Source organism: Gavia stellata, chromosome 13 (genome assembly GCF_030936135.1).
Source record: "Gavia stellata isolate bGavSte3 chromosome 13, bGavSte3.hap2, whole genome shotgun sequence".
Taxonomy (NCBI): Eukaryota; Metazoa; Chordata; class Aves; order Gaviiformes; family Gaviidae; genus Gavia; species Gavia stellata.
In genome coordinates, this window is record NC_082606.1 from 15,865,663 (window position 1) to 15,881,479 (window position 15,817).

At 52.2% G+C, this 15,817-nt stretch overlaps 1 protein-coding gene across 1 annotated transcript; it reads left to right on the top strand.

Moving 5' to 3' along the window:
* Positions 1-3,101: 3,101 nt before the first annotated feature.
* Positions 3,102-7,217, top strand: RLBP1 (retinaldehyde binding protein 1). Its single transcript, XM_059824169.1, has 7 exons — positions 3,102-3,113; positions 3,398-3,526; positions 3,823-4,024; positions 5,153-5,331; positions 6,021-6,179; positions 6,838-6,948; positions 7,059-7,217. Exons 1-7 carry the CDS (start codon positions 3,102-3,104, stop codon positions 7,215-7,217), a joined length of 951 nt encoding a protein of 316 aa, XP_059680152.1.
* Positions 7,218-15,817: the final 8,600 nt, after the last annotated feature.

Below are 15,817 nucleotides of genomic sequence, written 5' to 3' on the forward strand. Positions count from 1 at the left end.
CCCCCGGGCCGCCCGGGGCGCCGCGGGTTCGAGTCCCGCGGGGTGCAAGCACGGGGGGTGCTGGCGGCGTGGGATGCGGAGTGGTGCGGGGCAGTATGCAGTGCGTGGCAGCATAGGGCGCAGGGCAGCGTGGGGTGTCGTATGGCGTGGGGTGCAGGGTGGTGTGGGGTGCAGGGCGGCACGGGCTGGGGGCATGTGGGGGTGCGGGCACACGGGGCGCAGGGTGGCATGGGGCACAGGGAGCATGGGGTGCCGGCACATGGGGCGGGCAGCCGGGGGGTGGGCCTGGGGCACTCGGCACAAAGTGCCCATTCAGGGCCACCCCGCAGCTGCAGCGCCCGGGCCCTGCGAGTGCCCCCCACGTGGGGCGTGAATCCCTTCGAGTAAACCCCTTAATTCCAGGGGGCACGCGGGGTGGCCTTGGGTGCACGAGGAGGTTTAGCCCGTCTTTAAGCAGCAGGATTTGACCGGAGGATCCGGTGCCAGCACAGCATGGGAGCTTTTGCAAGCCCTGTGCTCACGGGGAGCGGGAGGTGATGCTGCCAAGCGAGGGGGAGCAGGTTTGCCAGGGGCCATGGGGAGGGGGATAATCGGACCTGGCCGAGAGATCCTCAAAGGGGTCCGGCCACAACACCTTGGGGTGGGTCCTCCTTGGGGTGAGTCCCTCTTGGGGCTGCCACCCTTCCCAAGACCCCTTTTCCTGGGACAAAGCGCTCGCTCGGTGTTGCCAGGGTTTGCACATGAGTCTGCAAAACTACTTCGTCTGTGACGAGCGTGATGGCCAGGATGCCCAGGTGGCCAGGGGAGCGCAGGTCCCCTCTGCCAACCCCGTGCAGGGCCGTTGGGTCTGTTTGGGAGCCCCCAGGCTGACGAAGTCCCCCCGTCACACACTGTCTTGCTCGCTGGGCTGCAGACAAACATCCAAGAAGCTCTAGGAGGGAGCTGAGCCTTGTGCCACGGCTGGTGTGGGAAGGGGAGGTCTCCAGTGGAGAGCAGTGCGCAGTGCAGCATCGCTCAGGGTCTTGGCACAGGTCCAGGTTTTCCCTCCCTGCTCCCCCCTGCTCTTCATCTGGAGTCTCGTGCCTTCCTCCTCCTCCCTCCCTCGCAGCAGGGTCTTGGCTCTATTTGCAGGGCAGCCCCGTGGAAACCAAATCTGTAAATCCCGGCGACATTACAAAACATGCCTTGTGTAAGCACCTTCAGCCCTGCTCCAGTGCTTAGCCTGGCCCCGCCACCTCCCCAAAATCCCCACTGCGGTAAGAGTGCAGCCGAGCTCCTCTCCTGGGCTTGGGGAAAGAGCCGTGCACAGCCCCATCCTTACCGCGTCCTCACCCAGGTCCTGCAACCCCGGGCCCAAAAAGAGTTAAGGTTGCAAAGGCTCCCCTGCCTTGTGTGGCTTCGGCATGCTGGGATGTCCCAAAAAAACTCTTTTTGCCATCCCGCTGCACCCACACATGGGCTCAGCGCGGTCCTTGCCGCATCCCGGAGCTCCCGTTCCTCCTGGGTCTGCGGCATCACCCCGGGGGTGGACTGGGTTCCAGTTCCCAAAGCTCCAAGCAGGCAACCATCATTTGGGGGCACTGTAAAAAAAAATATCTGCCCATGTTTTTTTGTTTTAAAAGCTGAAAGTGGCCCCGTATGGATGCCGGTTTGGGTGGCCTCGTTGCGGGGGAGTTGGAGAGCCCCAGGAGGGACCAGCCCTGGGAGCATCCTCTGCCATGGACCGTCCCCACAGCTGGACCCTCCCCATGTGGCCAAATTCACAGCGGGACCTTGCCAGGCTTTTTGGGGCAGAAGTTGGGGAAGATACCTGGCCCGCTCTCCCCGGGGGATTGGGCCGGGGTGGCAGGCTGCCCATCGCCTCCTCTGCCCCTGCCCTGTGCTAATGAGCGAGTTACACAACGAGAAGCTTTTATACTTTGTTAATCGGGTCCGGCATCCCAGCCCACCCCTCCACGCACGTTCCGGCCGGCTGGCGGAGCCCCGGCTCCCTCCTTCCATCTCCTCAGCTGCCTTTTATAATGTTTTAATGGGGTTTCTTGCCTGGGTTGTGCTGATTTAATTACAAAGCTGCAGTGAGTTGATGCCTTGTGACGGTCTAATCCCAACCCGGTGACTCTACAAAGCTTTCGCTCAGCTTTCTTGCTGCTCCACTCCGGCCTCGCTGCCTGTGCATCCGTCTCTGCCCTGTGCACTGACCCTCTGCGGACGGTTCAGCTTTTCCTCTCCCTGGTGAGTATCCAGGACTTTTTGCACCCAAAACAACTGCATTGGAGACCGTCATCCAGCCCTCCCTTAACTTGGAACCTCCGAGGCTGGGATTGCTTTTAGTGCCTGGAAAAAGGGGATGCCCATCCGTTCCTGGGAGCTGGCGGGGAAGAGGATGCCCCTGGGAAGTGGTTGAGCTGGAGCCAAACATCCCTCGCACAGCCTGAGCTCGGAGCTGGTGCCACAGCCAGGCAGCGCATGGTTGGGTGCTGGAGGGAGGATGAAGGCAGCCCTCCTCCTCCTCCCTGTGTGCAGGAACAAGCTGTTTCACCTAGACGCCATCGGAAAGATGCCACGAGGCTCGTGGTCCAGCCTTGCAGCTGGTGATGGGGTCTGGGCTGGAGCAGCGGGGCTCGAGGGTTTGGGAAACACCTTGAGGATAAGTGGGCAGTAGAAATAAAAGGCAGTAAAAGCACGAGCTGCTGTCCACCTGGCCAAAGCTGGGTGCTCACCTCTGCCTGTACGAGGATGGTCTGAGATGAAATGGCACCGGGTGAGCTCATGGGGTTGGGGTCTCCATAGGATTTCCCCAACCTCCAGTGAAAAGGCAGACCTAGAAAAAAAGATGAAGGTGTTGGATGATCAATACCCACAATTTTAAGCTGCTTTCACAAACATCCCTGGTGTTTCTCAAAGCTGCTCAGCCTCTGGCGGGCAGGCAGAGATGCAGGCAGTATGTGCTAGAGCCAAGGAGGGTTGGGGTGCCCCTGCCTGAGCGAGAGGGGCAGGGGATGGGGCACCAGGGTGCTGCAGAGGCTGTCAGGATCCCCACTGCTGCTGATTCCTCCTTCCTTCTCCTAGTGTCCTGCGGACGACGGAGGACAGAGGACGACATGTCTGCGGTTGTGAGTACTGCCCCTGCACCGCCCCGGCCCTCGGGCTCTGAGCATCCCCTCCCCACAGCGCCGGGATGGGGCACACCCCATGCACCCCTCACCCCCCCGGCTGCTCTCAGCCCGCGGTGGGGAGCCTGGGTGGCACAGAGCCCATCCCCATCCCATTACACCCCCTTGGGTGCAGGCATGCAGGCTCTGCTCTTCCCCATAGCCCCCCATCCCAGGAGGCTCCTGGTGGGGCAGGGAGTTGGGGGGCTGGCTGGGGAGACCCCATATCCTCTCCTTGCCCCCAGACGGGCACCTTTCGCATCGTCTCGGAGGAGGAGCAGGCCCTGCGCACTAAGCTGGAGCGCCTCACCACCAAGGACCACGGCCCCGTCTTTGGGAGGTGCGAGAAGATCCCCCCACACACCCTGCAGAAGGTGAGGGCGGCCATGGGGACCAGGGAGGAGGGCACAGCCTGGGGCACCTGCTCCTTCTTGGGGGCCAGAGGAGAACCTCAACGGGCTTACGCCTTGTGGGGTGGGATGTGCTTACACCAAAGGGTCTCAGAGCAGGGGACCTGGGTGACCCTGCCCTCCCCGTGCTGGGATGCTGCAAGGAGCATCACCGCATCACTCCAGCTTTTGGGTGCCTAAAGGACCCCTGGGCTGTTTTGGGGTGCACGGGGTGGGGGGGGGGCATTGCTGAGCCGGGCCCCCTCCCTGCTCCCCCCCAGGCGAAAGATGAGCTGAACGAGACAGAGGAGCAGAGGGAGGCGGCGGTGAAGGCGCTGCGGGAGCTGGTGCAGGAGAGGGCAGGCAGCGAGGAGGTGTGCAAGGCGGTGGCCGAGAAGGTGCAGGGGAAGGACGACTCCTTCTTCCTCCGCTTCATCCGCGCCCGCAAGTTTGACGTCCACAGGGCCTACGACCTGTTGAAAGGTGGGGAGGGGTCCCGGGCTGTGATGCTGGGTGAGGACAGGGGTACACATCCACCAGCAGCTCCTGGCCCCGTGCTGGAGCCTTCCAGCCCCCTGGTCTGGGCTGTGCCAGCAGAGCAGGACCCTGGCACGGGAAGGGGATGAGGAGAGAGGATAAATAGAAAAAGGCAGGGCTGAGGCGGCTCAGGATGCAGGGGAAAGAGTTGGGTTGCGGAAGGAAATAATTTAGGGTAGTGCCAGGCATCCTGCAATGCCGGGACAGACCCATTCCTTGCTAATTTAGTGGACAAAATGGAAAAAACCCATGTGTTTGGCAGTGGCAAGCTGTTTCGTTTGTGCAGCAAATCCAGCTGGTTTGGTCTACATCCCCTCGAGACCCCCACACCCTATACATGCCATATATATGCCCTATATATGCTCTATACATACCCCTACCTACCCCTGTAAGGAGCACCCACCCTGATGCTTTTGTGCACAGTGCCTGGTGGGCTCAGCACCCCTGGGACCCCTCGAGGGCTGGAGGCAGGTTGGGGTGCTTGTGACACCCCCTCCCCACATCAGGGGTGACCTGTAGGGATGGAGGGGGAGAGGAAGAGCAGCCTGGTGGGGTGGCCACCAGCTGGGACCTGCCTGGCTCCGGTTCCGCTCTTCTTTGTGTCAGCTTGGGAGATAATGAGTTGTAATTATCAGTGCTGGCTCCCAGACAGCTGTTTTGTTCACCCGCATTTTCCCAGGACAAGATTCCTTATTTCGTGCCTGCAGGGTGCCAAGGGAGGGGAGCTGGGGGATTTAACCCAAATGGGGAGGAAGGGGAAAAGGGAAATGAAGGGAAAAATTACTTTATCTGCTTGTTGAGGTGCTGGAGAGAAGGCAGGCATGGGAAGTCCCGGGCATAGAGAGATTAACACCGAGTGTGCTGGGGACAGGGCTGAGCTTCTCTCACCCCCTTTGCTGGTGAAGACCTGACCCATGCGGACCCCGCGCACAGCCTTTCCGCAGCTCTCAGGCTCAGGACCAGCGTCTCGCCATCACCAGCCTGCCCTGTCTCTAGCATCTTCCCCAGTGCTGCCCTGGCTTCCCGAGGTCGGGCGAGCAGCCGTTGTCCTCCCTGATTTCTGCCTCTCTCCAGGCTACGTGAACTTCCGCCAGCAGTACCCTGAGCTCTTCGACAACCTGACCCCCGAGGCTGTGCGCAGCACCATCGAAGCCGGCTACCCCGGCATCCTGGCCAGCAGAGACAAGTATGGACGGGTGGTGATGCTCTTCAACATCGAGAACTGGGATTACGAGGAGATCACCTTCGATGAGGTCAGCCCGGCTCAGCTGTCACTCCCAGAGCAGAGCGGTCCCACTCCTGAGCTTGTCCCCCTCAGCACACCTGAGCGCAGCATCCCTTATACACACATATGCGTATGTCTACACGCAACCTCCAGCTGTCCAGGTTGAAGTAAATCTGTAGCCCTTGGAATCTATCCTTCCAGGGAGCCTAGGAGAGCATCGTCCATCCCAAAGCGTTCCCCTTCCTTCCCCCTGATATGGTGCAGGGTCCGGGCCAAATTCAGGGTGTGTATCCCCCAGCCCAGGTGACATGGGGTGAAGAAAGGCACCATGCCATTAAATCAAGGTGCTTTAGATAGGAGGGACCCACAGGGCAGAGGAAGAAATTGAGGCACGGGGCACGGAAAGGGCTTCTTGACGAAGAGGTCTCCAGGCATGTAACTCACAAGTTCTGCCAGCTCCATTTTCTGCTCAGCTCTGAATTTGGTGGCAACATATCATTGATCCAGAGACGCACCTGCCTTGAAAGGGGAATGTGGTGGTTGTTAAGCATCCCCTGAAACACCCTCCCTGCTCTGAAGTCCTGGGGCTGGCTGTGACAAGCAGGCTGGAATTGAGCAGATCCTGGCTAACTCTCCATGGGACTCTTCCTGGGAACCTCCTGGGCTCTATGGGAGGTGAGACCTAATACCAGACCTGCTATCTCTCCTCTCCATCAGATCCTTCGTGCCTATTGCGTTATCTTGGAGAAGCTGCTGGAAAACGAAGAGACACAGATCAACGGGTTCTGCATCATTGAGAACTTCAAGGGCTTCACCATGCAGCAGGCATCAGGGATCAAACCCTCTGAGCTCAAGAAGATGGTGGACATGCTGCAGGTGAGGTGGCAAAGTCTGCACCCAGCAGTGGCAGAGCGGGTCCAGGGGGAGCAGAGAGGTCAGGGAAGCATGAAGGCAGGGCTAGCAGGGTTTGCAATTTCCGCCACGCTGACACCAGAAGAAAGCATTGTGGAGAGGCTGTTCCCCATCACACACTCCTTCCCTTGCCAGCTAATTGGCTTAATCCTGCAAGATGGATCCTATTTTTCCAGCCCTAGCTCCCTGCCCTCTCAAAAACCTGACCAGAAGCAGTACCATCTCTCCGTGCAGCATCCTACAGCATGACCTAGAAGTCTTTCCTCACCACCCTCTCAGCCCAGCCTGGTCCAGCCTGGATTGAGACTCAGAGGCACTCCAGGATTTCTGCCCTTGGACCAGAGGCCAAAGATAGTTGGCTCTCCCCAGGGAAGGAGGACAGCAGAGATGCGGTCCTTCTCATGGTGTGGGAGCAATGAGCTATGTGGGAGGCTCCTTCAGCTTCCCTGGTGCTCCCAGGGCTGGCACGGCTGATCCTCTGGGTCAGAACAAAACAGGGGCCATCAAAGAGAGAAGGGGAGATTGGGCAGGGGGAGTTGCGACAGCACTGGGGTGTGCATTGCTCCCTGCCCAGCTCTGCATGGGCAGCACTGTCCGTAACCATCTGTGTCTGGGATCCTAGGACTCCTTCCCAGCGCGATTCAAGGCCGTCCACTTCATCCACCAGCCTTGGTACTTCACCACCACCTACAACGTGGTCAAACCGTTCCTGAAGAGCAAACTGCTGGAGAGGGTGAGTGTGGCAAAGGGACCCGGAGGCAGAGGCACATCCCTGGGTAAAACAGAGTGGCCAGGAAGACTCGCACAGGTCCTCTGCTGAGGGTTGCTCCTGTCTCCCGCCAGGTCTTCGTGCATGGAGAGGAGCTGGAGTCCTTCTACCAGGAAATCGACGCTGACATCTTGCCAGCAGACTTTGGTGGCAACCTGCCCAAGTACGATGGCAAAGCAACTGCAGAGAAGCTCTTTGGGCCCCGCATTGAGGCTGAAGACACGGCTCTCTAAACCGGGGTCTGCTCCTCCTCCCCTGTAAAATAGGATCAGAGGTGGCTCTCTAACCCCAACCACCTCCTTACCGTAGCTTTGGTTGAATGACTGCTTGTGATGAGGCACTCTGGGCATGTTGCTCCAAGCCTATCCCTGCCCTCCCCAAACCTGGCAGTGGGCTGCCCCGGCAGCTCTGTCCCTCCCGGGAAGAGCATCCTTCCCTTGGGAGCCAGTGGAGAAAGGAGGCCACCAACCCTCTCCCGCAGCATGCCCTGGAGCTGCGGTGGGAGGACAAGGAGAGCATCTGCTCTGGGAAGGGAGGGCTATAACGAGGGAGAAATAAAGTGTTTAACAGCAGAGCTGTGCAGTCCCTTGTGGCATGTGGCAAGGAACAGGGATGCAGCTTTCTGGGCACAGGCGCTGGCTTTAAGGAGGCCAGAAGTGTCAGTGCTCAGTAGGAGACCCCTGTCCTGCCATCGTTGACTGCCCTTTGGCAAAGGGGCCAAGGAACTGGCTGTCTCCACCCTCCATGCATCCCAGAAGGAGCCCCACCCCTGCCCGAGCAAGGACCCCCAGTTGTCAGTCATCTACTCTAACCAGGAAAGAGAAAACAACCCAAGAGATGCAAACAAGAACACAAAGAGGGACAGAGGTGGAGCTGTCTCTGCCTAATTCCTGCTCAGCCAAGCAGGCAGGGAGGAGGAACAGAGGCTGCAGCAGCCACTAAGAGTAGGAGATGGATTTTAACCACAGGACAGTGAAATACAAGCAGAGTATACCCTCCTAAATCCTTCAAAAGCCTCAGCACAGTTGATTCTCATAGCACTGCACCGTGAAAGGGAACTCAGTCAGAGAAGTCCCACCAAAAGCCACCACGGAGGGCAGAGGAGGGTCCTTGACTGGCAAGTGAGCTGTGCCTAATGCTAATTAGCTCTTGCTAATGTGAAGTCAGCAGCACCAGGGTGAGGAGGAGGGAAGCAGAAGTAGCTGTGCCCCAGGGAGGGTGGTCTGTTCTGATTCATGAACCAGGCATGTCCCCCAAGGAGCTGATCAGATACCTGTTTCCAGACCATCTTCTCCTCCCTTGGTGAGCAGTAGGGCTCAGAGAGGAGCAAGGCACTGGTCCCTGCCCAGGTTACCTTCTTCTCCATCAAGCTGGTCCCACAGCATGCCCTGTCTCCCCTCCCTCCCTCCCAGCTCTGCAGCTACACACGGGCACCTTTCATCAGCCAAGCAGAGGACCAGACTCTGACCTGAAGCCAGCTGAGGTGGAGGGTGCTGACAAGAGCCACATTCATCAGGGCAGTGGCTCAGGCTCAAACCAAACAGGACATTGGCTCTGAAGCTGTGGGGAGGACAGGGCCTGTCTGGGCAGAGGCGACTGGGGTTAAATCTGTTTCTCCAGTGTCAGCAACACAGCGGCTGATCCATGTATGGCAAATCCCAGCCCGAGGCTGTGCCAACCTTGTTCAAGAGGCCAGAAGGAGGGCAAAAGGCAGCTCTGCTGCGTTTAGCTCCTTACTGTGCAGTGCTCTTCATGGGGCCAGGAAGCATCTGGAGCTGTCCCAAGGAAACCACATGTGACAACCCTACAACCATCAGGCCAGTGCAAACACAACAGCACAGCTTGCTTTGGAGACAGAGCAATTGCAGCTCACTTGTAAAAACAGAAAAAGACAAAAAAATCCCGCATATGCACAGATGGGAGCACCACTCTGCTGCCTCTGGGATCTGGACTGGGACAGCCACAGCTCTTGGGAGGTCCCTGTGGCTGCTCACCACTGCTGGGACAAATTGTCAGCCAGTAGCTTCCTTTGGTGGTGAGACAGAGAACAGCACAGCAAATGGAGCAGGGAGCACAATCCATATGCCATCCTTAGCTTCCCCCCAGAGTGACTCTGACCAAGCCAGGAAGGAGATTTGAAGTAGAACTAACAGCTAAATCACAATGGCAAATAAATTAGAGATGGAGCCTGAAACACTGCCTCCCACCGAGCAATTACAGGGGAACAGTAGTGCCCTAGGGTCAAACAAGTTGTTAACTCCTTAGATGTCAAAGTGTCCTATCCAGAGATGCTGTTGTAAGATTAGGAACTCCACTCACTCTCAAGTAGGGAAAAATAACAGATGATGATTTTCTGCAGACACATGAGCCAAAAGCTTTACCACACACTACAGGAAAGATGTCATCCCAGAGAAGAATCCTTCCACATGCTGCAGGAAGGGCCACAGTTAAGCCGTGGGCCCTGCTTCAGGTCTTAGTCCTGGCACAGCTATAGGTCTGGCTGTGGAGGAGTCCTCCAGCCAGTGACCTAGTGATCCTGGGAGAACCTGGGGGCTGACACAGGACTGTCACCATCTGCTCTCATCCACCAACAAAAGTAGCCCTTTTTCAGCATTTTCAGGACAGGCATTCAGGTATTTTTAAGCTGATGCCATCTCCATTCTCCCCCAGAGAGGCATCAAGGACAGCTCCTGGCAGTAAGACAAAAAGCAACTAAGAAAGGCTTGAGCATCACTAGGGCTTGTGTCACATGCTGCAAGGGAGAGAGGGAAAAAGATGGTAAGAGTCCACCCCCCAGCCAGCTCCCCAGGCTGAGCCTTAGGGAAGGCTGAGCCACCAGCCTTTGTCAACTGCCAAGAAAGGCACATGGTCCTTAGCTCAAGAACCTGGTAGACAGCCCATGCTTAGCCACAAAGCCCAGCCCCAGCAGATGTGAGAGCCAGGGCAATTGTTAGATGCTCCTATATATAGCAGGAATTGTTAAGACTGACTTCTCCCCGGAGGCTTTCTGTAGCAGCCCTGTCCTTGTTCTGCTCTCTAGAACAGAGGCAGAGGAAGTCTCCAGCTGAAGATGAGAGTGGTGGCAGGGGCTGGCACACCATCCATGTGGTATTACATACAGCCCCTGTGCAGTCTTCCCATTTATCTACTTGACATTCACTTCAGCTTTCAGCAGGCAGCAGAGCCAGGTCTCAAGAGGTGGGCACAGAAACTGCTGAAAGGAGCAAAAGGTGGAAAAGACACCCAACACTGCCACCCCTCTTGTCCTCCCCCCACCAGAAGCATGGAAAGAGAACAAGCTTGAGGTTTCTCCCTCAAAGAAGGGTGTCATTCACATTTCCTAGAACAACTGGAGCCCTTGCATTTACCACTAGAATAGCCAACTAGTGGGTCAAAACATAGAGGCAGAGTTCAGGAAACAGGAGTTACTGACAAAGGTTGTCCTGTCCAGAAGTGAGGGAGCAGCAAGCCAGTTCCTGCCTTGGTGTGTACCACAGCAATGTAAGGACAGCCGTTCCCCAAGTCAGTCTCAGTTTAGACAGTACTAGTGAACAGAAACTAACATCTAATACTAATTCACCTACCTGTAAGGGCTGGGGCTAAATGATTCCTCTTGTTCCTCCTTTGGCTAATCCAACTCTCATAACATGTTCCCTCAGTTCAGATACCCAGTTGCATTTTAATCAGTATTACCTTGTTGACCCAATATATTCCCACATCAGATGATCCTCTCCCCACTGCAGAGAAATAAGTAAAAAAGCATGGCTGCTTTGCCCATCAAGGGTGACAGCTGGACTTTATCACCCAATAACATTGTACACAGTCACTACATGTAGCACTGACTTCAATAAGTCCTTTATTTTTAAATAAAGAAATCCCACTGAATCAAAGATAACAAAATTACATTTTGTTTTGCAACGACCTCCATTTTACACCACACAGAAGAACAAAAATTAAAGAAAAAATTAAAGACACTTTTATATATTTATATATAAATTTAAAGGTAAACATCAGCAGATATAGAAAAATTGCATTGCTAGTTGCAAATCATCTCCCCTGCAGCTGTCAGCTCCAGAGAATCTGACTCAGAACATGGCAGCAGGGAGGGTGTCTCAGTATACAAGCTTTTTCAGGGAAGCATTTAGAGATGGTTCCAGAGTATAATTTTGCCAATTTGAAAATATTTTCATAGTAAACTGCTCACCAAGAACATTAGAAGCCACTCAGCCCGTTCTAACATGCCTGCATGGGCAAAACAAGAAGGGCACAGGTCTGTTCTTCCTGAGCTCTCTACACACTTCTTCAGCTTGGGATTTTCAGAGAAATAGGTTATGCTTTCTCAAGAAGAATGTCTAGAGATCTGTCATGGGGAGTTATGGTCAAGTTGTTGAGTAACACAATGATAAAACATGCTCCTTTGGAAAGCTGCTGACTTGGGCTAAGCAGAGGGTTTGGTTATATCAAATACAAGTGGGGTTTTGTTTTTGGGTTTTTTTAAGACTTCCCAGTTGGCAGGAGCCATGAGAAGGGTCAACATCCCAGCAGAGCTGTAGTGGTGATCCTAGAAGAGAAAGTTCTGTATCTAATCAAAGCTCTTGCATGACCAGAGATAGACAATGTGAGCTTGTCATTCAGACAAAAGCAAAAAGGCTTTGTGTAGAGCCATCTTGTGGGATTAGGCTTCTTACTGGCATTAAAACTACCTGGGTTAGGCAAGGCCATTTGGTGAGAAGGAAGGACATGGCCTTTAGCAGGTGCAGGGCTGGAGCTTTTAGAAAGTGTCAGAGTGACTTGGAAAAGGCTGTTCAATACCAGCAGATCCAACCTAATAAATGCTGCCCTAGATTGCAGTGTTTGTGTCTGTTGATTAACCAGCAAAATGAAGAATACAGATGTTCAGAATGCAATGGTTCAGGATAACCCTAGAAACCCTCCCACCACAGTGTGGAAAGCTGGCAACTACTTTGACTCATTGATGGCACTTACACCTAAGCTTCCCCAACAGCTGAGAAAGTCCAGGCCAGTGTAACAGACGCTCCCAGCAATAAAAGGAGTACAGTTACAAGGCACCCCTTCCTTGGGGTGGTGTTGCTCCGAGAAAACTCAGAGAGTCCTCACACTAAGGAGAGCTGTTTGCTTTTCACCTAGAAGCCATGAAGGAGACACTGCTTTGAGTCACTGTGGCTCCAGGACCTACCCAACCAACAGACCCACCAAAGGAATTAGGAAACATGGAGCAAGACTCAAAGCAGAAACAAAATGATCTTCACAACAAATGACTTATACATGCAGCAAAAGGCTAGGGCCTTTTCTGGTCTCATTGAAAAAGGCTGTGAAGAATTTCAATAAGCTTCAGACAGGCATAATATTTCTACCAAAACTTGGAAGCAATTCAGGTGACTAAACTGTTTGGCAATTAAAATCCTGAAGTTGGTACTCTCTGCTTTTTCTTTTGAGATGCAGTCACTTGGGCAATCTACCTTCACTACACTGCTAGAGAGTTAATAGACACAAGAAATTTGGGATTGTAAGGTAACAAGTCACATATTAAGCAAAGCAAACCCTCCTTCTGTGACTCAATCCCTACTGCTAGAGGAGCAAAGAGCTGAAAATGATCCACTGCTTAATATATATTATTTTAAGCTTTAAAATAGACTGTAGCTAGTTGTAGGCTGCCCACAAAGGTCCTTTAAGTCAGCACACTTGTACAGTGTACATTGCCAGAGGTATCTCACTACCTAGTGTCTGAATATTAATTTACTAAAAAGCAAAGCCCCAAAAGCTCTGACAGAGCTGTTACTGAAGTCTCTAGATATGCTGATATCAAGGGAGGAGAAAGAGGGCAAGGCACCACATGTCAAAGGCCTGTGGTCTAGGAACTTGTGACAGACCCAGGACAGATGACACACAGGTAGCTTGGCTAAATTCAGTACTAGAGCTAATAGTTCCCAAAATCTTTGATTAATGCCCTGTCTTTGTAACCTCTATCTTCATAAACAGGAACTGTAGAAAAACACTCAGGAGAAGACTGCAGTGAAGTTCAAGTGTCTGTTTTTGCAGTGCAACAACACTGTCAGACCATTCTGAAAACACCTTCAATTTAGAAGCTAACCAAGGGTCTATTAAAAACACTGGCAGATCTGATGTAGTGCAAGCTGCCAGTTCTTTCTGTTCAGCAAGAACAAGTCCCAGCTGCTCACCTACAAGCTTCAGATCTCTCCAGACACTGACAAAAGTGACGGTTGGACCAGCCTAATCAAACAGTAATAGTTCTGCAACTTGCTATCTGACTGAGAGAGTCCTTAGGGTTTATGTTCAAGCGCTACTTACATCCAGTGAGGAGCGAGAGGTGTGTATACCACACGAGACTACCTGTGGAAGAGCTCTGCTAATGCTTTTCCTAATCCCAGTTTGAAACTAAACAGAGCACATGACAGATACATCATGGTGTAATCTTGAACTGCACTATCAGACTACACTGTAATGATACAGAAGTGCACACTTCAACCTCATGTGTCTTGACAAGAGATAAAAAAGATGACTTCACCTCTAAGACTTAAAAATTCAGATTGCATTTAAGGTTGAGTTCACTGGGCAAATAAAGACCATCTGCCCACATCACAAGGCTAATACTGCCTTATTTTGGGAGAGAAGAGTATTTCAGATTAGGACTGGACAAAGATCCATGCATCTTGGGGCACTGGCAGTAAGTATCAGTTGCCAGTCACTGTCAGCAGCAAGATTTAATACAGGATTCCCTTTAGATAACATGTACTGCAGTTTAACTTTCTCCTCTCCTGCTTCCCCAAGATCTCTAAGTTACTGCTGCAAGTCTGACACCACAAGTCTTGCTTTAAAAGCAGCAAATTGGGTGGGATGGGGAGAATAGATTTTTCACTGCTTCCACCTACAATAAGCTTAGTAAGCTGAACCTCAGGCTTCAGAAGCCTTGCACAAACAAGCCATGATAGAAGCTCTTCTTCCCCAAACAGGCTAGAATTAGTTGGTCAAGTCACAAGTGGTTTGAACAGCTGTAGATGCAAGTGCTAAGTGCAAAAACAGGTCAAAGGAGCAAGACAGAGACCCATATTACTTCTGTAGTTGAGAGTTTCAGAATATCCACAGCATCGGCACTTCTGATGTATGAAGGCTTAGGTTGCAGAGCAGGAAGGAGTATTCCTCAAAAAGACCCTCCAACTTTAAAGCAAAATCTCTATTTGATTAGACAAAGCTACAGCTCCTGCTGCTTTGATAATTGCCCAGTTGCTCACCACATTTTAGGAGGCTTGCTTAAAAATGGGTCATTGATTGACTGGCCATCTGCTGTAGTGAAACCAGTTTGAAATGAAGGAATGAAGGTACATTTGATAAGGTAGCTTTCTCATACCTCAGAAATAGAAAAACACGTTTGAAAGCCTAGTCTGTCAAGAATGGTCTTCTTTACAAAACAGAAGGAGGAAAATTTTTTCCAAGAAAAAGCTTCCCAGGACAAAGCTCTGCTTTCAGAGGGACTCGCATGACTTGGCCAAAAACCAAAAGCAAAACACTCGCTTTGCCTTGGTATTAACCTTCCCAGACAGTACCAAGCCAGTTGTCACCCTCCTGACTTTCACATTGTGGGCCAGTCAACAACTGAACTGTTCTCCTAGTCTGGGGTCCTGGGAAGGAAGGCAGAGCTTCAGCTGCTTGGGGAGCTGGGCAGAGCGCCTTTGCTTTTGGTAAGGCTCTTAAGTTGATGAAGGCAGATATTTTGCTCTTAAAGGAGATCAGATGCACACTGACCTTCCTTTCATAGGTATCCACATATTGGGTCACATGATGGGCTCTTCACTTTAATAGCAATATTGCTACAAAAGGACAACTTCTGTTCCTCTAGAACTATCTGAAGTTGATACTCAGCACAGAAGAGCTGGATTAAGGAAGGACACATCAAGCATAGGAAGGGCAGTTTTGTTTCCTCAAGGCAGACAGCCACAACCCGTGTAAGCTACAGCTGTAGTATACTATGCAAGTCAACACATTCCTAAAGTTGTAACCCACTGGAGATAAAAAACATATCCCCCTACACACCTCAATTTATACTGTATCTATTTGATGTGTACAAGTGTTATTTACACCCACTTCTGTTGAAGCAAGAAGATACAAGTCATATCCAATGAATATTACATGAACCGCAACTTAAGCAAAAATTTGAAATGTCTTATGACAGATTTTAGTGATACACAGATGCAGTATGAATAAGAGGATAACAACATAGAGACAAGATATCCATCAGCTAAGAATATCCTTGCTAACTGATGCCCTAAAACAGTTCTTAAGGAACAGCCACAAGCATGGCCAAGTCTTGCTATAGCTTTACTTGGTCACATCTTTTCTTGGAGCAAAAAAAGGAAACCTGGATTTACTAATAAGGAGAATGTGCAGATATCCACAGTTCATTGTAACAGGCCAAGGTGTCTGGCCTAAGGCAAATGAAAAGAATTTCCTGATATGATAACGCACCTTTGCTACAATAGTTAATTATTGCTTTATTAAAACAAAGCCCCACTTCTCCAACCCACTGAAGTTCAGGGACAGGGCAGTCCAGAAGGCTTGTTCCCCTGTATTACCAGACTGAAGTCTTGCAGCTTGTTTTGCCCTTAAGCTATAAACTAAAGTGCCTGGAACACAGACCAAGGCTGAAGCAATAAAGTGCTAATTGATGTAGGAAGTATGACAGGAAAAGAACTTCACTGACACTGTGATAAAGAACTCCTAAGGATAGATTAATGAGACTACAATATTGACAGAACAAAGAGTAAAAAAAAGATTTTGACACAAAGTTTCAGTCTCT